Source organism: Gallus gallus, chromosome Z (assembly GCF_016699485.2).
Source record: "Gallus gallus isolate bGalGal1 chromosome Z, bGalGal1.mat.broiler.GRCg7b, whole genome shotgun sequence".
NCBI classification, from domain to species: domain Eukaryota; kingdom Metazoa; phylum Chordata; class Aves; order Galliformes; family Phasianidae; genus Gallus; species Gallus gallus.
Window position 1 is genome coordinate 23722279 of NC_052572.1, and position 25958 is coordinate 23748236.

At 38.0% G+C, this 25958-nt stretch overlaps 1 protein-coding gene across 1 annotated transcript; it reads left to right on the forward strand.

The window, feature by feature from the left end:
- The first annotated feature begins 2117 nt into the window (after nucleotides 1-2117).
- Nucleotides 2118-24811, forward strand: WDR41 (WD repeat domain 41). The gene is made up of 13 exons (XM_003642957.6): nucleotides 2118-2239; nucleotides 5322-5437; nucleotides 9826-9874; nucleotides 10756-10887; nucleotides 11243-11305; nucleotides 11810-11921; nucleotides 13347-13409; nucleotides 14554-14664; nucleotides 15538-15722; nucleotides 18444-18565; nucleotides 19428-19516; nucleotides 20452-20582; nucleotides 22510-24811. The coding sequence occupies exons 1-13, from the start codon at nucleotides 2189-2191 to the stop codon at nucleotides 22660-22662; spliced, it is 1377 nt and encodes a 458-aa protein (XP_003643005.1). The 5' UTR covers nucleotides 2118-2188; the 3' UTR covers nucleotides 22663-24811.
- Nucleotides 24812-25958: the final 1147 nt, after the last annotated feature.

Below are 25958 nucleotides of genomic sequence, written 5' to 3' on the forward strand. Positions count from 1 at the left end.
AGATGGTTGTATGGCAGCAGAGGTTGAACCTCCCCACCAATTCTCATTCTGTTATGTTTTGTTGCCATGTCACAGATGGCAGTAGAGGGGCACTGACAAAATGGCATCTGACGTGAAAGTGCGTATGAAGAAAAGGTGTGTTATTGAGCTCCTCCAAACAGAAAAAATGGCACCAACTGATATTCATCGACTCTTGCTGAACATTTATGGAGACCAACCACTGGATGTGAGCTCAGTGAGGCAGTGGGTGATGCATTTCAGCAGTGGCAACAGTGGCAGTGGGTCACCTCCACTCGTGCAGATATTTTCGCACGCAGCATGAGGCCAGGATGTTACAGTGGAAGATGTTGTGCTAGGAGTTGGAAAGAAAAAGTGTTCCTGCATCCAGCTACAAAGGACCAGGGTAATGAAGGATTTTGAAGATGTTTGGAAGCAGAGCTCTGAAGTCAAATTTAATTTAAAAGACAAAAGGAGTGCTTCTGAAGTCCTTCAAAGCCACACAACGCTCTTGAATCCATGTAGACCATGCTAGAACATGGCACACTTCCATCTCATATGTTTTGAAGAATATATTTCAGCAATTTTTGTGACTGTATGACATCTACAGTCTTCCAGGCTGGCTGCCATGAACATCAAAACTCTGTATTTCTCCACACAATTCTGCTTAGTGCAGCTCTGTGTTTTTTTCTATCCTGTCCCTTCCAATGTGTGAATGCCATTACAACATAGGTTAAAGTAAGGAGGTATGGTGGGAAAGGAAAAGTGAAGTTGAGGAGTGTATTTTCCTCACTGCATTAAAGAAGATCTGTGTTTGTGTTTCTAATCTGAGTAAGCTTCTGTTGTACCAAGTGCTCTCTCCTTTTTTGGGTGGTGTGATGGGGATATCAGTATGGATACCATATATGCAGATTACAGCTCATACAACTGTAAGAAGTGTTATGTTGCACAGTGCTTCCTTGCAATAAATCAGCTGCAATTAAATGCCCACTGGAGAAGATAACAAGTGTCCATTCGGAGAAGATAACAAATTATTTAGAGACTGTTAAAGAGCAGATTGGTGAGGATAAAATATTACTGTGGAAATCCTGGCAGGTGTAAGCTTCAGGCACACAGTCATCCCAGTGACTGTGCTCATAATCTGCAGAACGCTGCTGAGCTGACAGCTTCAGTGAGCTTTGCAGTGACTAAATAGAAAATCAGATGTATGCTACTCTAGGAGTAAACTTCTATTTAAAACCATTTTATGCTGCTCACCAACTTTAGTCTTCTGAGAAGCAGTGGAGAATTCACAGCCTCTAACAAATGGCAATATTCAGATTGCATGCCACCCTGTACTTGACGAATGTGTCAGTACAGGCACTTCATCCCAGACATCGCCATGCTTTCCACACAGGTTGGTCACTGCTAGTTCAGGTCTGAGCAAGCCACTATTCTCTCCTGCTGTAGGTATTTTGGCAGTCTCAAATACATCTCAGGATGCTGAGGGGTGATGATTATCTGTAACGACATTTGTGAGCAGTCAGCAGGATGGCAAACAAAATGTGTGGCTTGGAGGCAGTGAGTACTGCCCATCAGATGGGTTTTTACTTCCTTTGCTTCCCATGTCTGTGCAAAAATGGGGTTTGCAAAGTCTTTTGGGTTGGCTTGGGTTTATAATCTTGGCCCCTTGAGTCTTTGGAACTCAGGCTTTGAACCTTTGAAGGCTTCCAAGACAGCTGGTGAGGAGGTGAGGGCAGGACTGAGGGCCATGAGGCTGGCGTTTAACCTGATGGGAGGCTGGGAAGATCCTCCAGTTCAACGTGGGCATCGTGGAGCCCAGGGCAGCTCAGTAGTGGATAATGAAAGCAGCCACAGCAGGAAAATGTTAGACGCAGGCAGTTTGGGAGATTTTTTACTTCAGGAAACAGGCAAGAGGGTAGCAATAACACGGGACTGTTATTCAGATTGTAATACATTTCCTCCGCAACTAGAAGACGGGAGGTCAGAACTTAGTGAGGGAAAGTCCTATACCTCGCCACCGTGTGCAATCAACGCACTCGGCGCTCGATTGCTCAGGCCTCCCTCGGCCCGCTCGTTCGTCGGCGCGGAGCTCGATTAAGAAGGCCCTTCCACCGGCTGGGGAACCGTGCGCCCGGGCTGCGCGCAGGCAGGGACCGACCCGCCGCTGCAGCGAGGTGGTGGCAGCGGGATGCTGCGCTGGCTGATCGGGGGCGGCCGAGAGCCGCAGGGTCTGGCGGAGGTACGGCGAGGCCGAGTAGGGTCGTTGGCTGGGGGGACGTCTCCCTTCAGCCCCCCGGGAGGAGGTAGTGGGGCGTGCTGCGCTGCGCTGCGCTGCGCTGCGCTGCGCGGGGTCGCTGTGAGGCGGCGCTGCGCGTTCCGTGCGTGCTGCGGGGTGGCGCTGTGAGCCCTGCGCCGGGGGCGCCTCCGGAGGTAACGCGCGTGATGGTGTTGACATGGCCGACGTGTGGGCTGGTTCTGCGTTGTGCTGGGTGTGAGGGAGGGAGTGCTGTCATTGCCCCGGCCCGAAGAATGCTGAAGCGAGCCTGCGCTTAACAGGAGTTAGCAGCGCTGTTGCGGGGATTCTCGCTTTTAATGCTTTCGTAACCCAGACAGGCATGAGGAAGTCATTCTTCTTCAGCTGCTGTGCGTGAGCAAGCCGTGACAGCGTCTTGTTTTGTTTCTGATGTCAGTGTTGACCACAGCGGCAGTGCCGCTGGCCTGTATCATCAGTCCAATTAACTGTATTCAGCAGGTTTGTGTGCAGGGCAGCAGTTAGTAACAGCAGAGCTGACATGGGCTGGGCAGCTCCCCTGCTGTTTGTTCCTCTCCAGGGTTTAAACTCGAGCTGCTTTCTAGGTATGCTGTATCTTAACGAGGCTGAGTGTGGTGGAGCTCTCCCATTCTGCCTTTCTTGGCTTTCACAAGGGTGATCCATGGGACTTTTCTCCCATTGCGGCCACCGATACAGCATTCATTCCACGTGCTGAATGATGGTGGGTATTTTGCCTCAGTGAGAAACTGAAAAATAAGCACTCATGAAGATTGTTTCTAAAGTTTATTTTCCCCTTTGCACTGTGTTGTGCTACAGACAGCATGAAGATTGTCTTCATAACCACTGATTCTCTTTGTACTCAAACAGCGTAGATGAGGAAGTCCACTACAGTTGATAGGTTTTGGGCTGGTTGTTTTGGTTTGTTTGTGGCTTCAGCCGGTCACAAAGAGGCAGCTGCACTGTAGTGTGGCATTCCACTGAGAGAACAGTGAAAACCTCTGGCAAAGGTTTTTAATTTTAAGTTCAGAAAATCTGAACTTCCCATTAACCTTTCCATTTTTTTTCATTTTCACAGTATATCAGTTAGACTTGAGCTCCCAAATTTCTTATGTTGATGGCCACAGTATATGTCTTATACTCCACATAAACTATTTTATTGTGCTCCACAGTACAAGGTAACCACAGAAGAATCTCTATGTACTTCTGTACCTGGTTTTGGTAGATTGGTTTTGAACATCCCACCTTTAAGTGCTTCAAATCACAGGGATTATCAAAAAGTTGTGAAGCTGTGTTGAATGTTATTATTGCAGTGATGGTTACAGGTCCTGCATAAAAAGCTGTAAGTTGAGAATGGATTCCATTAGGATCAGCATCTAATCTTCTCTTCTAAAAACTCGGTGTTGCTACAAGAGAGTTCAGTTAACAATTAGTTTACATCAGGCAGGCTTATTTAGTGAAAGAATGCATGTATAATCTAACACTTGAGAAGATACTGATGAAGATCTGAAGTGAGAATGACTTGTAGTATGACACGACTGGAGGGCAAACTGTTTGTTGTTGTTATTCTCTATAGCACATTGCAGCACTGTACCTTTCAGTATTCATGAGCGTTCTTAGGTGAAATGGAAATAAGAAAAAATAAGATTGGACAGGTTCAAAAGAAGTATCACTGTCTTATACTGAACAAGCCAAGACAGAATATAGAATTAGGATGTTAATGTTGCAAGTCCTGGCTTTTTCAAAGCAGTGGCGCAATTGTTTTGTGAATATATGTTTCTGTTATTATGTAAAATAACTGAACTCTTCTGACTGCAGTACTGCTTATGTCATCAGCACAATGCTACTGAGATATTTTAGGATTTTTAAAGAGCTAGATTTTTTTTTTTTTTAAGGAATATTTTGATTTGCTTTTCATGGCCGAACTGTTAGTTTTCATATTTCTCTGACTTTTCTTTATAACTCTGAGGATTATACTTCCATTATTTTAAATGGGAACTGCTATTCTCACATAATTGCATAAAATGAGGAACAGTTGCTTCATGAAATGCATCAGATACCACAAAACCAAGATAAAATTGCAAGAACTAGCATTTTGACAACCTCTTCATTTTAAATATAACACAAATTTCCTTCCCTTTTTATTAATTTTGTTGTTCTTAACTTGTGAAGTACAGTATCATAGTACTCATACAGAAGTAATGGAAAATAATTGATTGTTCCTGCAAGAAAATATTGATGTTTCTGAGGGTGTTTGTCTCATGTAGGTTTATCTCTCATTTATGCTACAGTGTTCAGTAATTACAGTCTTACAGTGTAGTTTCCGTGATATCTTTAAAGAATAGACACTCCTAGAGGTAATAAAGTTAGGAAGTGGGAGAATTCTGTCACTGAGTTACTGCTGAGCTATTCATACATGCTTGACATTTAAAAAAAATCATGTCTAATAGCAAGTTATTCTATAATGCTGAAGACTGCAAGTACAGAGAAGTTGTCTTCTATTGAACTAACTGATGATTGAGATTAGCAAAACTATCCTATCTTGACTCTGTAGTGCTTATACAATGTTTTGTTGACCCTGCCAGGTGATCAGCTTGCTCCAAGTGATTTATAGTGCTTTTAATTAATAGTTCTTTATATAGAATTTCAAAATTGAATGGTAGATGAAATATACCCTCTCAGGAGGGTATGTAACTTAATGAAAAACTAAATGTATGGTGTATGAAGCTGGCTCCATGTGGTAGCTGGTGACTGAGTTGGCTTTTTGTCCTGGTATATCAGTGAATAAAGCAGTACAAAATGTTTTTCAAACAGAAAATGCTCTATTTTGATTTAAAATACATGCTCTAGAAGGATATTATTTACTTGAAGTGATAAGAAATGAGCTTTTCTGATAATCTTAATTAAAGTTATTATTTCAGAAAATAAACTTCAAATATAACTGTACATTTGCACATTGGCCTATTAATAGATTGTTAAATGTTATAAAAAACTGATGAAAGTAAATATGTCAGCACAAAATAAATTTGATTATGTTTTTTATGAATTGTAGAAATCATCTGTGCAGACCATTGGTGAAGAACAAGTACAGAATCCTTACACGGAGCTCCTTGTGTTGAAAGGTCATCAAGATATAGTACGTTTTCTTGTACAAATAGATGACTACAGGTATGAAATTGCATTTTAAGTTGTTCCATAATGTTCTTGGGAATGCTTTGGATAATAATTTTGAAAATACAGAAATGTTTTCAGTTTTCTGTTTTGCTAGGGAAGGGTGGGGAAAAGCCTGGATTTAAAAAGACAAGGGGTAAACACTCTTTTATGATGTTTTTCCATTGCTTGTCTTCTTTTCTAAGCCATTCTTTTATGGAAAAAAGGATGGTGAAGGAGCTATTTTCATTTCTTGATGCAAGTTCATTTATTTGAAAGAGGCACTTTTAGCCAACTGAGCCCATAGTTTTCTGGGCTGAACTTTCCCTTCTGTATATGCATACACATACTTTCTCCTGAGACACGGCAGAATAGTGCTTCCTTTTTTTTTTTTCCTGAGTGGTCTGATGTGCTCTGTGTTCTTGATTTGAGTATATCTGTTGTATTTCATCTTTTGGTTCTACAAAAGAATGTAAATCCCTTACAGATCCCCTCAATATAGTAATTGAACGCTACATTCAGCGATACTGAACATTCCTTTGTTACCAATCTTTTTTTCAAGTCTCTCATGTCTCTGCTTTTTCAGCAGGGTCAAAAGCAGTGTATTTGTTGTCCTTTCTTCTGAAACTCCAGTGCTTAATTCACTTGACCTGCATTTGATGAAACTTTTTTCAGAAATTCTCAAATCTTGAAGTGTTCAGTAGTTTAATTCTATGCATAATGGCTACTAAAATTTGAAAAGCGGCTAATCACTCCATTATATACTTACTCCAATTTCTTGTTTTCAATTTGCAGTACTTACTTGAAACCTTAGAGTTCCGTTATCTCTCTCATCCAGTTTTAACTTTGTGCTTTTTTTTTTATGTATTCCCTGATATCTTTGTTCTGTTCTTATTATTTTTTTTTTTTTAACTAGTTAAATTCCAAGGAAGGAGTCATTTAAAAAAAACCTGAGTATGAGGCAGAGATGAAGGCACAAGTTTACCTTTGTCTATTTGGAAGTGTGACTAGGAGAATGAAATATGGTTCCTTTATCTTAGAGTAAAATTAACCTTGCATGCTCTCTTGTTTAACCTGATCATTAAAGGGAAGAATTAATTAACTGCCTTAAAATAAAGTTATGAAGCTTCTAGTCAATAGTAACCAAAGTGACTCTTAGCTGTCTTGAAGAGAGAAATAGAAAACCCTCAGAACTAGTTGTATTACTTAAGTCAGGAGTCTCTTTGCTGAGGAGTAGTTTATTGTCTTTTATGGATTATGTGCAGAGGAACATTTCTAACATACTATTCAATACACTGCACAAACATAAACCAAGCTCTTACCTATGCTTTATCTTAGCAGTGTTCAACAGGCATTTTGTGGTGGAATATTATAATTAATAATGTATTAATAGTGTGTATTTGCAAGGTATGTCATTTCCCCAGTTAGTTCATTTTTTTTCCCCAATTAGTTCATTTTAGGTTCAGTGGGGAAGTATTGGTGATAAGTGGACAGTTGAACTGGATGATCTTGGAGGTCTGTTCCAACCTTGGTGATTCTGTGACTCCAAGATGTAGAATGTATATATATTTCACTCTGTGGAAAATTTTTAGCTTATCAGTTTTCATTGTTAATGTTGCAACTGTGTAGCAGAAAATTTCATGCATTTCCATGACGTTTTTTCATTACAGTAAACGACCAGAAGTAAAATTCATTTAAAACTAGAAGGTTGTGATTTGTTTTTCCTCAGCCTTTTCAGAGAAGAAGAAAATTTATTTTTATAGCAAGTTACACTTTTCCTAAAACATACACTGAATAAAATACTAAAGTGTTGTTTGATTTCAGACACTTTCTGAGGTAAAGAAATCTTTTACCATTTGGGCATCATTTTATGGTAGCAGGTAAATTATTGGAGTTAAACTAATGATAATCAGCATAAAGCTAAAGCCTGGATGGCTACATGGAAGATAGATTGTGAAATAGCATCTGGATGAGGAGTAAGTTACATAGGTGGTTAATATTCTGAGAGTTTGAGGAGTTTCACAGTCGCCTCACTGAACAGTAATTCAGGGGCTTTATTTATGAAGAATATTGTAGTTTCTGGGTTGTTAAACAGCTGATAATATTTTTCACTTGATTCTTTTCAGTAAAATTAGTATTGTTACTCATCTTCTGAAATGTTTTTATTTAGTTTCTGCTGCTATTCCATTGTGTGCTTTTTGTCAACTGTTGTAAGCCAAGTTTCACGCTTCAGATCTTTAGATAATATCATCTTATTGAGAATTTTGCAGAAGGATTTTCTTGTTTTCTCAGTGGCTCAGCTAAAACCAGTGAGTGGAAAATTTTCTCAGATTGGTTTTTGAAGATACTAAATAAATCCTGTATAAATGTAACAGAAAGCTGTTTTTTTTTCCTTTTATCTTGTGTTTTTTTGATCATGAAGTGAGGGTCATATTGATTGGGAGATTGCTAAAGAAGGCTAAGCCTCAGCAAGAGTCTTCCAGAAAATGACTGAGATAAGATTGCATGTAATACTCTAGCATTTGACACATTAAACTAAACAGAGTTCATAACACATTTTAAGACTAGCTTTCTTTGTTGCTCGTTTGACCATTCCTTACTCCTTCAGGAAGCAGACAAGGTTATAGAAGATGGTGATCATGACTGGAAAAGAATCAGGTGACCCATGAAACTCCACCTTGGTGAACAGGATATACTTGCAGGATAGCTGACTCTACGATGTATCTCTTTGCTTAAACGGAAATCCTGGTTAGATGTTGAAAAGGAAAAAAGTACAAAACAGCACTGCATTAAACTTCTGTGCTGGTAACCCATACTCAAAACTTCCTTCAAACGCCTAATTTCTTTCTCAGAATTCTGTAAATTGGCACACAGTTCTGGTGTTAGTTGAGAAGCAACTGGAATTTAAAGGGATCATGCTGAAATGCGGGAGTCTGATTAAGTTCTTGACCTCGTGACAAAACAATGTGTAATTCAGCTAAAAGTCAGCTAAAGATGAGATATTACTGTTATTAAAGGCATGCATGGAAGATTTTTTTTTTCACTATGTTCTTTTTAAAGAAGGGGTGTGATTGGATGTAAAATAGCAAAAGATGCAAAAAAAAAGTATGTTTAGCACATTTTTCTTACTGTAACAGAAAAAAAAAATGAGGCCACTTGAAAGTAATTGGGGTTGGGGGGATACAGCTTTATGCCAGAAGACTTACTTTGTTAGCAGGTTTCACAGGCGACATAACAACGAAGTAAGAGTCCAAAAGTAAAGGACTTCTATGTAGTTAGTGAAAACATTCATATCTGCCAACAGAAAAAGAAAAAAAAAATCAGAAGTGATATAATCTTTCTTCTTTGCTACTTTCTTGCACTTAAGTAGACATTTTAGTTCATGGAACACAGAATGGCTTGAGTTGGAAGAGATCTTAAGGCCATCTAGTTCCAACTCTCTGCCATGGGCAGGGCTACCACCCACGAGCTCAGGCTGCCCAGGTCCTCATGCAACTTGACCATAAGCCCCTCCAGAGATGGGGCAACACAGCTTCTCTGGGCAGCCTGTTCCTGTGCCTTGCCGCACCGTGTAAAAAAACTTCCTCCACACATCTAACCTAAATCTCCCCTCTTGTAGTTTAAAACCATTCCCTCTTGTCCTATCACTATCTGTCTGTGTAAAAAGCCTGCCTCCTTCCTGTTTAGATGCTCCTTTTAAATACTAAAAGGCCATGGTGAGGTCTCCCTGGAGCCTTCTCCAAGCTAAACAAGCCCAGTTCCCTCAACATTTTGTTATAAGAGGTGTTTGATCATTTTCATGGCACTTCTCTGGAACTGTTCCGAATGCTCCACATCCCTCCTCTACTGGGGGAACCAGGCTTGTACACGGTACTGCAGATGGGGCCTCGCAAGGGCAGAGTAGAAGGGGACAATCACTTCTCTCTCCCTGCTGGCACCTTGAATACAGACCTTCTGGGAGGTTTTTTAAGCTAGTTGTAAGTATCAATAAATACTGGGCTCCTCTACTCCTGTGCTGAACTCAGATGAGCGGTTTCTAATTTGTTTAATGTCGTGCAGTCAATTGGCTCTGACTGATAATATTTGGTTTTAGAGTGTGAGGTTATTCAGTATATAAGATCTTTCATTAAATTTTTAAACAACAAGAGAATTGGTTCTGCAATGTGGGTTCTGCTTATAATAGTATTTATTGGAATTCTCTAGCTTTGTTCTTTGTTGGCAAACACCTATTTAAATGTACTGACTTCAGGACTTCAGTTTGAAAGCTAATTGAGATTTACGGATATTTATTTATTCTTCAGATCAAAATCAAGAGTCTGATATTTCACATATTTTTTATGTATATTTTTATTTCTGTTCCATTATATTATGGTGTATTTAAGATTTTGCTTTGTTTTTCTTGTCAGGTTTGCATCTGCAGGAGATGATGGAATCATTTTTCTGTGGAATGCTCAGGTTTGCTCTTTTTTAGTGTGTGTGGGGTTAGCTGATTTGTTTCAGAGGAGGTAAGCATTAGGGAGAGCTGTTAGAAATGTCTGCTAGCATAAAAAAAAATTGCTGTATCAGAAATACTATTTGAAAATGTGGAAGTGGAGTTTGTCAAATCTTAGTTTTAAAAGAAGAACCAGGAAAATAGAAGTCGTGTTGTGGACATACGAGAAAAATAATTTTTAAAAGTTAAAATGTTTTGTGGTGGCATAAATAATAACAACACACTTTTGGGGAATTATATGTTGATGTAAAAAGCAGAAGTGAATATGAACTTAGGACTAATTCTTCTTTTAATATATGCTCAGTACTTGCTGAAAACACTAAGGTGCTAACTATGGACTCGATGAATAAGTATCAAGATCCCAGTATTTATCCCTTTAAGGATATGTTTGTAGCTCTATTTGCAGTAACAGCATTTAAACTGATGAGACTAAATGGAAAGCTAACGCAAAACCTTATTGGAAAAACACCAGTCAGTGATAGTTAAATACTTCACTCCGTGCCAAAGCAAGGCCTTGCTTGCTGTGATAAAAATCTCATTATAACTTTTGAAAATTTTCTAAAATAAAGTAACTCTTATGGCAGTTGTGCACTGTAAATGTAAAAACCACTGTTTTTGTTAGGTAGTACTCTTCATGTATGTACTTAATATGTTATTTAACTCAGGTAGGATCTTGGAAGGTGTTAAAGGTCTAGTAAGAAGTGAAACCACAACTGGTTTTAGAAGTTGAGATTTTAGACTCTTAGAAATTTTTGCTTTCAAAAATAGTTTGGTACCTGTGTCTCGTGTAATGGTAGGTTTAATCCAAGTTTTACCCTTAATTTTCCCTGTTTTTATTTTTCAGACTGGAGAGAAGCTTTTTGAACTTCATGGTCACACACACAAGATTACAGCTATAGCACCATTTTTTTCATCAGATGCTTCTGAAGAAAACAGTCATTTGATTTTAACAGCATCAGCTGATAGAGCAGTTATTGTATCCTTAGATCTGGAGAGGTTTTGAATTTATTTTATTTTGTAGTTTGTTTTCACTGGAAGCATTTACAGGGGCTACATGTTGTTTGAATTTATTGGCTGATAATATCCAGTACGTATAGTTGGATCAAACTAGGACTTTTTTCTAGTCATTACTTACAATTAGATGTAATCCCTACTATGAAAATGAATCCTAATGATAGGCCATTATTGGTATGTTATTCTGGCCTTTTGAAAAGACAATCTGAAGTTACAAGACTGTGTTTCTTAATATCTAATCCCAAACTCTCCTTTAGTTAATTACACAGCAGTTATAATAAATATATCAAATCAATTTCCTTAATGAATTAAGTCAGGTTTGGGACTGTACTACTGGCAGACAGGTGCAAAAAGTATCATGTTTCCATTCTACTGTAAAGGTAAGCTGGGGAAACCCTAAGTCTGCCTGTCTTTTTGTGCGCAGTAATCTTTTCTGTGTGGCTCTTCCTATGGGCAGGTGTATTTAAATGAACGACAGTGTAATTTAAGAAGATGTAATCCTTTAACAGTGACTGCTTGAGAACTGTTCTTAAGAAGTTCTTAATTTCTTTCTGGAACTTTGAATTCCTCAATTTTGTTTTTTGAAAGGCTATAGATTAAGGGTGATTTTATACCTCTGTTTTGTTGTTGCATTGGAAAAGGCAACCTACAATCAAACTATTCTTGAATGTTAATTGAAAATTTCGTTAGAAATCAGATCTTGCATTGTTGATAGAATAAATGTAACATATAGTATGTAATTCTGTATTTCATAAGAAACTGACACTTTAATACTGTATCTCATAGCACTTACAGGTTCATCTAGCTAAAGCTCACGAGCACTTTAGTGAAAAATTCCCTGTAGAACTTTTGCAGGGGACATATATCTGATTTTTGTTCTACAGTGTTTGACAGTCCTTCAAAGACTGGATGTATGGTTGTCTGGAGGGAGTGATCTATGTGTTTGGAACCGAAAATTAGATCTCTTGTGTAAGACCAGTCATCTTACTGATGCAGGTAAAAATGTAAATGACTCATTATAGCAGCTAAAGTGCAAGTAAAATGGATCTGTATAATGATGCAAAACCAACTTGGCAAATTCTCTTTAATTTTAATGATAACATTATGTATTAGAGCCACTTTTTAAAAATGTCAAACTTAATCATTTCAAAATTAAGACTGCTTTTAATCTCCTGTGCTGTGTGAATTTCAGAGTATGTCAAAGCTCAGTAAGTGTAATACTTTACAGTTACTCTAAGTATTTTGCAATGACTGTGTTCTAATTGACTTGGAATCTTAGAGGTCTAGACCGTTTATTACTGACTTGCATGTATTTGCCATAATTGGGGCTAGATCCTTTCACTTTCTCTGCAAAGGAGCTGGAGTTTTATTATTTCTATTTAAAATTTGATGGTATTGGTAGTAGAGTAGTAAAAATTTCTTTTTATTATCAGTGAAAAAATTCTGTGTTTTTTTTTGTAGAAGATTGAAATCAGATTGTATTTACTGTATTTCTATCAAAACCTCAATGTCAGTCAAGCTCTTCTGTTAATAACCTTATATATTATCTAACTATGCAAAGAAAATTGTTACACATTATTGCTATGCTTTACAAAGATAGCTATGAAGCTGTTAATTAAATTCAAAGCTGAAACCGATATTTTCCTTATTTTTGTCATAGAATAGAATAGCTGTAAGTAAAACCTTTTGAATCTTTGAGGATACCAGTAATTCTTTAGGTTTGATACAAGGTATCCTACCAAATAGCAGTTCTAAGTGGTGTTTGTAGTTGGTAGCATAGAGTGCTATTTAAACTTCTGCATGTAGGGTTGACCAATGGGATGTGCTGCATTGGCTCTCCTAATCCCTTGCTTCCTTTTTGGGGGAAGAAAGAAACTGCTTATTCTTTAGGGAATTTTCCTATAATGATGTGGCAGGTTGAGGGATGTCTATGTGGAATGAAGGCAGGATAACTGTAAGCTGGACATCTTCTCTTATACCACATTTTGCTTCAGCTGGCTCTGCATAATGTTTTAATCTCATGTATATTGTGATAATATCAGTATCTAAAAACTTCAGCAACTCGTGTTCAGAGTGTCAGTAATTACCACGGTATCCTTAATGTTGCCCAGCATTAGGACATAAACATCTTACCCCTACTTAAAATAAAGAGATTATTGATAGGAATTCCAGCTTCTATCTCACGTTCAATGCTCAGAATTCTGCTGGTTTCCAAACCAAACTCTACCTCCATCTGAAGTAATCTGTTCACTTCAGTTGCAGTTTTACTTTGGCTTCATGCAGCATGATTTTGTTTTGCTAGTAATTTGTATATGGACAGGAAATTATGAAAAGCTTTACTGAAAAGGAGTTAGCAGTTAACTGTTTTTTCTTTTGGTCAATAAATGCTGTTTTCTCCCTTATTTCCTTTATTTTTCAAAGGTATTAGTGCTTTGGTTGAATTGCCTAAAAATTGTGTTGCGGCTGCTGTTGGCAAAGAGCTAAGTGAGTATACTGCGTTTCTGTTAGGTCTTTGTATCCTCTGTCATTGCTTAATCAAAGATACCTGTACACAGAACACTGCCAGAATTGTATGGGAAAAGTGAAAGGTACTAAGGTGTAATTAGCAACCTTCCAGTGTTTTTCTTTATATGATAATAGGGCAGATAGTACTCATCTCCTTCAGGAATTTCATTGAAAAATGGTCAGAACTTTTCTGCATTCTTCTAATATTATTAATGCCACCTGTCCAGATCTGATTGTGGATATCTGCGTTTGTCCTTCTGGTCTGGAGCTTGTCTTCATACCTGTTCAATACCTAGGAACTCTGTATCCTAAGGTACAGAGTGCAATATTGCCAATAAAACAATATCTGAAGCTGTAAGGAGACGTGGTGGTTTCTGATGCTCAAAGTGCAGAAGTTGTTTCAGGAGATGAAGTATAGCAGTGAGTCCACAAAACAACAGATTTTGCCCGATATTATTAAATATTTAGATGGAAAAAAAACCCAAACATCTAATAATATGATCAAATTGTTGGGAGCAAATTAGAAATTGTCTTCTTGTGTTTAGACTTTGGTATACAGCATAAACTTCCATCTGAAGTTCCCTCAGTTCTGACATGCCCTTGAGATAGCATAAAAGAAATTCCAAGACTCATTAAAAGAAAGTCTTAATTCCTGGATATTTTGATTGTGTTATTACAGAGTATTGCTTTTTCGTTGTTGTTGTTGTTTAATAGTGATTCTACAGTTCAGAGACAGTGATTCTTTTTCACCTTACTTATCAATACAGATATGTAATACTTTCCACTTCTGCTTTGTGGAACTTCTGATGTAGATCAGTTCTCTAAATTTCAAAGTTACTAGATAGAAATCTGTGATCACTACTGTATCTGCTGTATAAGAGATAGCTGCTGTAATAAGAGACCTTAATAATAACACTGTAATAAATTATTCACATTCTTGAGTTATGAGCAAAGCAGTTAATAAGATGATCATAAATGGTATTGCGCATCTTGCACTGTCTCACTTTTAATGTGCCTAAATTTGTGTCCATCTGAGTATGATGTGTTTTATTTGAGCATATCAATATTTTATTCTGACAAATGATAAAGCTTATTTAGTCAGTTTCTCTCTTTATCTTGGAAGTCATTTTTAGGTTGATTGCTTCCAGTGATAAGTCTGAAGGTTGGAATATCCTTGAAGTAAAACGCCTTGTTGATCATCAAGATAACATCTTGTCATTGGTCAGTGTCAATGGTAAGCGGGGTTTTGGTGGAATGTTTCAACTGTATGCTTCTTGTTGGGACCGAACTTGTAAGTGGAGTGAAGCTTCATAACTAGTAGGTGATCCTTTCTGTGGTAGCTGTGAAGGCAGTGAAATGTGAAATGAAACCAGGCAGGTTTATGATGTAGAAAAGGCTCAAAGGGTGTACAGATGTAGGCCTGCACTTAGATGCGTTATTTAGAGACTCTGGAAGATGATGCAATCGCTGTTACTCATTTTGGCAGGACCAAGCAACTACCTGAAATTCTGCCTAGGTAAAGACTGCAGTTACCCTTCTGCTTCGTTGTCTTATCCGTCTTTGATTTCCCTCTGAGCCCAGGACAAGTTATTTCCAGTGTGACAGAGTGTATATTTGTCCTTTATCTATTATGTACCAGCCAGACTGGCACAGATGCCCTACTGAACAGCAATAGAGAGAGTAAAACTTAGGTTCTGTGGCGGTTGTTTCTGGCCTATTGATGTACCTATTTATCAAAGGAATAAGAGAGTTTTTCATGTAGGCAACATATGAACTTCAAATACTTGTACATACTTCCAGCGATGGTTTCTGCCTTTGTCATACTGTCCTTGCAGCAAGTGAATGTTCTCTTTGCTAGTTCTGATTTTATAGGAGGGAGCTCATCTTTCGATTGCCTTTGCTGTTCTAAGTAATCAAATGAAAACTTTCTCAAGGAAAGGAGGATTTTGGTCAGTCAGTTAGTGACTGTGCATTCTACATAGCTTTATGCTAACATAAGCTTTTTTGTTGTGTAGGGCTGTAACCTTGTCTGGAATGGATGTGGGTTTGTTTGTTTGTTTTAATGTAATATGATTTCAATGTGATTATTATTTTTTTTTCCCTCTAGATTTGACTTTTGCAACAGGTTCTCATGTTGGTGAGTTAATAGTCTGGGATGCACTTGACTGGACAAAGCAGGCATCTGAGTGCAACTTCTGGGACTCTTCTGTCCAACCAGATACACGGACAGAAATAAAATTATCCCAAAGTCCAAATGAAACTTCAGTTCAACACTTAGCATCTGATGAGGAGGTAAAAATTCTTAAGCTGAGCAAACTACTTCAAGTGAGCGTGCATGACCTTACTGAAAAGGCCTAATGTTTTGTGTTTTCAGTTTCGTTGCTGTTGTAAGCAGTTTGATAGACTTCTTTAAAATGGGCACAATTTTCATATGCAGATTTTGGTCATCAAGCTAACTGCAGGTTGTAGGATGTTGGTTTGGGAGCTAACATTATGGACTGTCACAGCAACTATTTTTTGACTAAAAAAAGAAAATCAGCTGTTTGCAGTACCACTAGAAAACAAAGAAACACATTTTGATGGTGTAGATCTCTTGTGTGACATCGCTGTGGAACGGCATTTTTCAAAACAACGCATCTCTTGTACAGTAACTTTGGAGATTACCTAGGAGAGCTCAGTCATTCTTCAGGAAATGGTGAAAATCCTCAGATTGCTGTTTACTTTTGAGAAATGTCACTGCCTGTTAGTGGCAAAGGAAAAATATTTCATTGTTGGAGTACAGTGGGATTCTGTTCTGGACCATGAAGATACATTGCAAGGGAATGATTAAGAAAAATCTGGAAATAGATGTGAAGGTGTGAGCTATAACAGAATGAAAACTGTGAGAAAGCCTGAATGCAGTGTGAGGGCAAAGTCATCGTTCAGGGTCTTGCATGATTCTGAAAAGAGCATTCTCAAGATACTGCAAATAGAAACATGGAGTGGGAATGAAGGGAGAGAGATGTAGTTGTGTTTAAATGTAGGATTTCTTGTTGTTTTGTTGTCAGTGCTGAGGAGTAAAAAGCCAGTCTTCTTCAGGAGGAGTTCTGTGATTTGGCTTCAAAACATTCTGACTCCTTGCTCGAAAGATACACAAAATGGAGCTTATAGGAGAAAAAGAATTTTGGGAAGTTCAGAAGTAGTTAAAAGAACTGAATAGGGTGGAATATAAGTCTGCTGAGAACTTTCTTCCATTCATGAAACTGAACTAAACACAAATTGCTGCAGAATTTTGAACTGTATTTCTATTTATTGTGAGGTTTGAATGGTAGTGCTAGAATCACCTTTGGTTCCTACATCCTGAAAGAGAAGGTTGTAGGGGAGATCTGTCTTTGTCTTGTAAAGTCAAGAGTGTGTCTCAAAATGGAAGACTGATGGAAAGACTTTAATTTTAGTGGTAACAGCTCTCACTGTAGATGTACATAATAAAATAAAACAAACAAAAAAAACCCCACAAACCCAAACAAAGAACATTAACGTACTATTGTACGTTGAGACACTGTTGAATGTTGGTCACTCCAAAAGTAATGCCACCTATTTATTTCCATGGAAACTACAACAGTTACAAAAAGCACGATAACACTGTTTGATAGAGCAAATTGTCAGCTACTAAAGGCTATTTTTCAACATAGTCATGTTGAAAATTTTTTTTATTTTTATTAGTCATGTATTTTTGCCAACAATGAACAAGAGCCTGCATGCCACGCTTATATAAATCTGCACAAGCAGAAGTGACCCACTGTCACCACTGCTGAACTGTACAATACACCACCTCACTATGCTCGCATCCACTGTTTGATCTCCATAAATATTCAGCAAGTGCTGGTGAGTGTCAGTGGGTGCCATTTTTTTCCATGTGGAAGAATTCAGTGACTCACCTTTGTTTCATACTGCCCCTCTGCTGCCATCTGTTGCACAGCAACCAAATGTAATTGAATATTGGTGAGAAAGTTCAACCTCTACTTCCATGCTACCAACATTTGTTTCTGATGTCAAGAGCCAACATAATAAAATAGGATGCATTACTTTTGGAGCAGTCCTCATATATAGATAGGGAATTTTAGTTAAAAAAAAAAACAAAACAAAACCTAGATTACCAGTTTTATGAAATATTGACAGATGTGTGGAGTGAACTGCTTATGAGACATTGATGTTGAGGCTCTGTGGATGAAAGCAGGCCATTCAGGGAAACAATCCAGCATACTGTTGCTTAAACAAGGTATGTCCTGGAATCTATTGAATGGGAGTGTTTTTCATTCCTTTTTGGCACCAAGTATTTATCAGGTGTTTGACTGTTCTTTCCTGAAATTGTAATAGCTAAATCACAGTAAGATCCAGATCCAGTGATGTGTAAGGTATTTCTGGCTTCTTGGAACTATGGTGGTTATGAGATGGAATCCCTGCATTTTACTGAAGGAGAACATTGCACATTAAATGCTTACTGGTCTCCACAGTATTGTGTAATATATGGCAGTTCCTTCTTTACACATCTTGCAGTGGAGTCTGTATCCTTGGGTAAGACCCTTTTGTGCAGATTTTGTTAAATTAAAAAAACAAAACAAAAACGATAAATGCAGAATAGTTGCCTGGATTCTCAGTCTTTCTTGAGAAAAATAGGATTTGTTAAAACACAGAGCTATACTTCTAGTGTAAGAATATAAATGTTAAATTGTAGGAATGTGTTAACTTGTTGGTATCCCTGGTTTCTGTTTGGGGTGTAAGACAGCGGATGAAAGTACTGAAATTAAATAACTGCTTGTAGTAGAGTATCTCTCATGTCTTCCAAAAGGTCCATATTTTTTTCTGAAACTTGCTGTTTCCATGTGCTTAGGATAAAGCAGTTAACATGAGTACAGAAACTAGCCATGTAATGCTGACTAGATGATGTCTTAAGGACTGCTGGAAATCCATAACACACAGGGTGATATTTCAGTGTCTGCTTCTATAAGTTGTTCCACTGAATTTTCTTTCCAGAATGTGTATGCTGCAGTTGGGAAAGGCATATACGTATATAATCTTCAAATGAAGCGTGTGATTGCCTGCCAGAGAACTGCTCATGACTCCTCTGTACTGCACATTGAGATGCTTCCAAACAGGTACAAGTCATGGTACATTTTGTCATGCAGTAAAGAAGCTCAGAACTTGGCAGAGTGGATAGATACAGTCTACAAAGCTACATCTAATTTCTAGGGCAGGGATTTAATCTTTAGCTTGATCTGCTTTTACTAGGTAGAACTTGTTGATTTGATTTTTGAAATTCAATGTGAAATAACTAATCCAGTGTGCTTGACAGACAGATTCAAAATAAAATATCTTGGCTATTTTCAAAGTCGTAATTCATAAACACTTTTGTCTGCACTGTGGAAATACAACTTAATGGCATTAAACTTATATAAAGCAAAGACCTATGGCAGATCTGGTAAATGATTTTCATTAAATATCTAAGAACTAACAAAAGTTTTTAGCAAAAAAGTAGCAACTTCCAGCCTTTGTTCATTAGAGTGGAATTTCTGGCTAGAACTTATTTTTGTCAGCCAAGTTAAAAAAAATAAAAAAATAAAAAATTAAAAGCTTGTTATATATGTAATCTAGGAGCTGTGTTTTTAAATCCTTTTATATTTAACTTTGATGGAGCAAAATTCTATCAGAAGCTAAAAATTGGTGTCTTGATCTTGAAAATCCATATGTTTTTCAAAGCACGTGATTTATGTTTAATGAAGGAAGCTATTTTTCCTTACATTCTCTTTCCCTAGATAATAATGGTTTTGCTTAATGAAAGTGAGCTTGCTGAAGTCATTTTGTGTATTTGCAGAGTCTAGATGTGTTTTAATGTGAATTTTTTTAAAGGTTTGAAAACTTATATTTTCCATTTATGTTTCAAGTCCATTATAGTTTGTCCTGCTACAGATAGAGCTTATTTGCATCCATGCTTGTCTTGCCTATCTACTGTTTTGACAGGCAGTTGATATCCTGTTCAGAAGATGGCAGTGTACGCATTTGGGAGATCCGAGAAAAGCAGCAGCTGCCAACTGAACCAGTTCCAACAGGTTTGCTTGGAGTGTGGGGTGAAAACAGCATTTAGAAAAAGAAAATCGGAGAACTCTATTCAGGTGTAGAGAGGCTTGAAGGCTTTGTAAGATGAGATAATGTCATGTGTTCAGTCAACTGAGACAGATGTAGGAGGGGATCCAGAGAAGACGTTCTGAGGAATCCCTTAAGTAGTTGTTCATCTCTCCTGTCATCTGCCTTGCACCGAGGCCTTGGCCTAGTACACTTCTTTATGTCTGTTGATAGACCTGAGGGAGGGGCCAGGAGCAAAGATGGAATTTCTGTATACAGAACTCAAATTTCTCACTTCTGTAAATGTCATTACATAGTTCTTCAGATATGTATTTTCTTGCTATCTAAGTGGAATGCATGGAGGATTATTGTTGCACAGTTTGGCTGATGATTTTAAGACTAAATGAGAAGTCAGTAAGTGGTATGAAAACAGGCAATTCAGCACCAAAAACTTGCTTGCTACTTGTGTGCAGTGCTCTAACGTGCAGTAGAGGACACACAGGGATGAGACTGACACCTCATTTCTCTCTTCTGAGCACAAATGACAGCCAGGCAGTTAAGGAGGACAGAGCATGACTGTCCTGCATCTGCCTTTGCCATTCAATTAGTTCATTTAAGCATTTTCTGGATTTTCTGCTAAATACATATATTTTCTCATGCAAGTGAGTAATGCAAAATTTGTCACATTATAACAAGATTCAAAATATCTGTGTTTTCCTCTGCCATCAAAATGAGTAATTCTGATTCAGAAATGCTGTGCAGTACAATACTTCAGTTACTTTGCCATGCAGACTGTCCTACCTCTAGATTACAAGCAAATTTCAAAGATTTCTTTTTAGCTAGCAGAAATAAAAATTGTGGGTTTTTTCTTTTGCCAAAAGAAAACTTTTCTTTTTTTTTTTTTCTTTTTTTTTCCATACAGGGTTCTTCAACATGTGGGGATTTGGAAGGGCAAACAAGCAGGCAAACCAAGCTAAGAAGGTGCAGGAGAATACACCTATGCATTTTTTGGAGCTAGTTGGTGATCTGATTGGTCATTCATCAGCTGTACAGGTGGGACAGTTTTAATAGGATGAAAAAAAGAATTTCATTTACTTACGTAATTTTAGAAATGTTCATTAATCAGCTGTAACTTTTGACTGTGTAGGTCTGGAGGCTGGGAATGTCTTTGTCATACTATGGAATTGTATGGGAGTCCTGGGCTTTAGGTCCTTCCAAATTCATCAGAAATTAGCAACTAATACACACATTGATTGTGTGGAATATGTAGAACAGTATGAAAACGATAATATTAGTAAATTAAGGTTCATTGGAGCTCAAACAGTGACAGATGCATGAAGATGGTGTCTGTACGAAAATGCTACAGAAAATGTGGTAGGACATTGGGTTTCTTTGTAGAGTGCAAACAGTACAACTGGGAACTGGATGTTTATTCAAAATTTCATCTTAAGTTTACAGTCAAAGACTCATAAAAATGAAATCAATTCAGTAATTGTACCCCTTTGTGAGCCCTAAGGTTGTCTTTTAAGTTTAAATCGGGTGTTGTGCTGTGCTTCTATCTGCCTAACAGAGTATATAATTTTTTTTTTAATGGTATATCCCCCTCCACACTTGTGTTTTCAATGTTTATGTTCAGCAAACATATTGGAGTGAAAGATAGCTTTCTTACAGTGAACTGTTATACTCTTGGTAGGAGCAGGAGAAAAGTTTGGTAGAGAGGAAGGGAGGAGTGGGCAGGTCCTGGAGTAGTTTGCTCAGAAGTATGCATGAGGCTAGCTGGATTTCAGAACTGGTAAAAGCTGAAAGATTCTCACTAATAGCTAGGATGATCCCATCTGCTACAGAGATTTCTGCAAAGCTTTCTGCCTCTCTCTCCCATCTTTTTCTCTAAAACTGTTTCTAAAACTATTAGAAGAGACCATGTTAGCAGTAAGAAAAGTAGGTACCTACAAAAGGAGATGTAGGGTCTAGTTTGTCTCTTGCCTTCTTTGCTCTGTCCCGATATGTTTTGTTTTTACTGGGATGCTTCAGAGTCAAGTAGCATGATAATGGTGAAAATGATTTCCTGCAGTGCTCTACATATGGAAAATATTTTAGATTCTAGACAGACTGGAGCAGTTGAGGCTGGAGATGTTGAGTGGTGGATGAAATGTGATGGTCAAAGATGTGTGCTTGTACAGAGTATTTTACTGGAATCACAGAGCTAATAACTGGCTGTTCCTGGGGCAGATAGGCCGTAGCACAGTCTCTGTCCTTCCTCCAGTCAGATCCCTTCAGTATCCTGAGAGGTCAGAGCATGGCATGATGTCTTTGTGTGGCTTTGTTCCACTGGATGGTATGTTGAAATGTTAGCAGCTGATGAGAGGCAGCCCTGTGGTGGTCATTGAAATCAGGGATAACTACATAACTTACTGGCTCCGCTGCTCTTGTTGAGTTCCTCCACTATTACTGTATTTCTCCTATATCACAGTTCTTTCCGGCCTATCTCCCTCTGTGTATGACCAGGTGCATGCCAGTGTCTCTCATAGAGGTATTTATTCCTGATTCCTCTAGGCCTGGTAGGAGTAGCTTGTGTGTTGTAGTGTGGGTACTGTGTAGTCAAATGAACAGTACAGTGGCTTCTGTTTCTAAGCAGAAACTGTAAGACAGAGGTCATGCAAGTCATGCCCTTTTCTACTGCTGACCTAGAAAATGTTTTGTTCAAGTTGCTGTGCCTTAGCTTCTCTATCTGTAAAGCTTTGCTTCCTTCTCCACATGAAAATCTTTAAGGGCAAAAATGTTATTGAAGGGTTGTATTAACACAGATATTTTATGACATCTCAAACATACAGAAAGTATATGTTGTAATTTTGCATACCTAATGTCTGAAATAGTTCTGTTCAAGCACATATGTTTGTTCAGTCCAGGTTTACACTTGAACATTTGAGCCAGCTGATAATACCATGTGAGTGTCATAATAATAGTAATGGTTTCATTGCAGATGTTCCTGTACTTCAGTGAACTGGGACTGGTTACATGCTCTGCAGACCATCTTGTTATATTGTGGAAGGATGGTGAACGAGAATCTAGACTCCGCAGTTTAACGTTATTTCAGAAACTGGCACAAAATGGTGATTTGCAACTAAAATTTTAAATTGCTTGAATACAGGCTAAATATACATAACTGGATATACATTAAATGTGAATGTGAAGGAAAGTCTGAGCTACTAGGAATGTGACTTATCAATAAGGTTTACACTTAATGTAATGTGTTATGTTGTAATTTTTATGGCAGTTCTTCTCAAAGGAGAGTTTTGTATGTTGAAGCTTATTTGGCTTACTGTGTCAGCAGAAACTGTTGCCTTAAATGACTGAAGATAGTGATGACTCATTAAATAGTTTCTGTTGTTATTCCTAGTGTTTAAAAAAAACAACCACCATGAGTGAATAGCAAAATTAAGAGTTGTTAAAATGATTAGTTAGATCATAACTAAAGCAGCTGTATTATGTGAGTTATGTGTCCACAGTGTTTTGTGTGGAAAAGAGGCACAGGAAAAAAAATGAGGGGCTTCCTGCTTTACATAATTTATTTCTTACAGCTGAAGTCTGAAAAACTTTAGTCAGTGATAGCTCAGATCTATGTATTTACAAAGAAAAAAGTTCTCAGAGTTTTTGCACTTGATGTTACAATAAGGGTAGGAAGAAGAAAGAAAAGTAGGCAGTACCAATTTGTCAGGTTTTAATTTTTTTAGCAAAGTAAATTATTGGCACAGAAATACTTCTGTCTTGCAACAACTGCTGTTTTACTGTGAATTAACCTACACTGGAATTTATATAACGCCACTATGATGTCTAGCATGAAGTGTGATTTATTCAAATTAGTCATTACATAGTGTACTCATTGCGTTCATTTGTCTGTCATGAAGGTGCTGTCCTTATTGTGGATTTTCAGGTTATAAAATATTTTCATAACCAGTAGTAATTGATCTGTTCTGCCAGCTGAGCACTGAGTTGTCAAATAAAATTTGACTGCGAAGAAATTTACACTATGTATGTAAGCCCAAATAGTATTTTAGAGTTTAAAAATGTAAGGCCTTCAAGTACACAGTGCCTTTTTCAAGTCTGAGAAAGAAGCAGTAATCTGCAAAGCTGAACAGATTTAAAAGCAAACAAAATTAAAAAAAAAGAAAAAGAAAAAGGAAAAAAAAAGGGCTGGGGAAAAAAAACCAACCAACCAGCCAAAAAACTTCTCAATCCCCCAAAATCCTAGGGGATTAACTATGTTAAATCCAGAACAGTTGTTTATAATCATCATGAGATGGGAAATAGGGAAGAGAATTATCAAAAATCAATAGAAAGGAAGTTAAAAGGAGGATGGATTACCATCGTTTTACTGTTACTTCTAGAACAGAGAGGACCTAAGGTTAAGAAGACTTGAGGAATTTAAAACAGGGCTCCATTGTCCTCAGTTCTGCTCCTCAGACCCAGCACTCAAAACAGCTCAGGCTAAGTCTTGTGGAACTTTCCAATGCCATCACTTTCTTTTGGATCAGTGAGTTAACTGTTTTCAGTACTGTAGACTCCAGTGGTTTAATTCCAGATTTGAGTCCAGCAGCTGCTGGACATGTGGTTAAAACAAGGAGCTAAGTGGATCCTGACCAGAGCAAAAGCAAAAGGAGGCACTCCAACTTCCTAGGAAGAACTGAAGAGCTGGGGGAATTTGCTTCCCCCAGCTCCCATGTATACATGAATTTTCCATAACACCCAAAAGACAAACATTGCCTCTTGAGCCTGAACATAATTATCCCTGGAACAGTAACATTTTAGGCTGTATTTTTCTCTGCTCTTGTGAGTTTGTTGAATTTCGAAAACCAAATGGCATTAAAAAACAACAACAACAAAAGAAAATGGAGAAATTAATTAACGTTTCCCTTTATATTCATTCAGGAAAGTGAAGTCAGCTTTAAATCTTGAACTGCATGTTCTTTTCTCAAGATGGCTATACTATGCTAGGGAAAGAGATTGGATTACAGCTGGCTGTAGCATGCCTTTGGTATGTGTTACTACACATGCAAGGAGGAAGGCGTGTTAATCTCATCTGCTTGTTAGTCTCTATCTAATGCATTGTTTCAGGTAGTATTCATCAGCAAGTGCTGCATTCTGTCCCACTGAGGTACAAAGGTACAAAGTGGGAGAGAAAGTTCCTCTTTGGCTCCTTTTCCTCATTTAAATTGGAAAAAAAAGTTTTAGTTCATTAAATAGGTGTATATTTGTTGTTATTAAAAGTTTACATTGAAAGCTCATATAGCTGTTTGGTTTGTTTTTGAGTGGTTTGTTTTATCATCAATTACAACTAGAGAGAAGGAACATGATCTTATCTTGCCCTCTTCTACTATGAGAATAATCATTTATATGTGACTGCTTTTGAGTGAATACCTTATCGAGATACAAACCTATTTCAGTGAACAGTTCTGGTTGCAAAAAACGTATGTTTTACATGGATGTAATTCAGTCTTAAATAGCCCTACGTGCAGATATAAATATTTATATCTGTCAAAAGAGTGTTCGGACTTTATTAGCAATAGATCTGCCAAGGGTCTTTGAAGATAGTTGACAATTCTTTGTTTTTCACATAAATTTTGAGCATTACATCAAACAAAGTGGTGACATACTAGCCAGCTAGTTAATAAAGTTAACAAAGTTTGTTGATTTCAGTTGAGAAGTGCAGTGAGCAGAGTTAGGGAGATGAGGTTAGAAATTTTACCTAGTGTCCTTTGTCACTGTCACTGATGCTTTGTCATTAGTCATAGCCAACACAAGTTCACAGGGGAAAATCCTGTTTTACTGACTTAATTTCCCTTTATGGCAAGGTTACCCATCTAATTCACCCGGGGAAGCCAGTAGAAGCAATCTTTTTGAATTTCAGGAAAGCCTTCAGTACTGTTTCCCACAGTATCTTAAAGAACAGCGTGTTCAGCATACAGCTAAGCAAAAATGTAATGTGATGGGTGAACAGCTGAATGATGCGTTGGGCTAAAAGGGTTACAGTAAATGAAGTTACATCAGGCTGGAGGCCAGTCCCTAGCAGGGTTCTGCGGGGCTCCATTTTGGTCCAGATTTTTAAAATGTTTGAGTCTTGCATCTAGATCATTTACAAAAACATGTACTAAGTAAGTCTGCAGAGGGAGGGTAGAGAGGCTTTGCAGAGATTTTGTCAAGTGAGAGGGCTGGACAGTCACCAACAATGTGGAATTTAACAGTAGCAAGTGCTGGATTCTGTAGCTGCATTGGGCTGGCCTTGGCTATATGTACAGACTGGGGGATGAGAGGCTGGAGAGCAACCCTGCTAAAAGGGATCTGGGGGTTCTGGTCGACAACAGGTTGAATGTGAGGCAGCAGTGTGCCCAGGCAGCCCAGAGGGTCAACCACACCTTGGGGTACACGAGGCCC

What these genes read in the sequence shown, in the direction of transcription:
- WDR41 (XM_003642957.6), top strand. Translation starts at nt 2,189, where the DNA reads ATGCTGCGCTGGCTGATCGGGGGCGGCCGAGAGCCGCAGGGTCTGGCG. An exon ending in AGCCGCAGGGTCTGGCGGAG is followed by an intron (nt 2,240 to 5,321) that starts GTACGGCGAGGC and finishes TATGAATTGTAG; the next exon opens with AAATCATCTGTGCAGACCAT. An exon ending in AACTGAACCAGTTCCAACAG is followed by an intron (nt 19,517 to 20,451) that starts GTTTGCTTGGAG and finishes TTTTCCATACAG; the next exon opens with GGTTCTTCAACATGTGGGGA.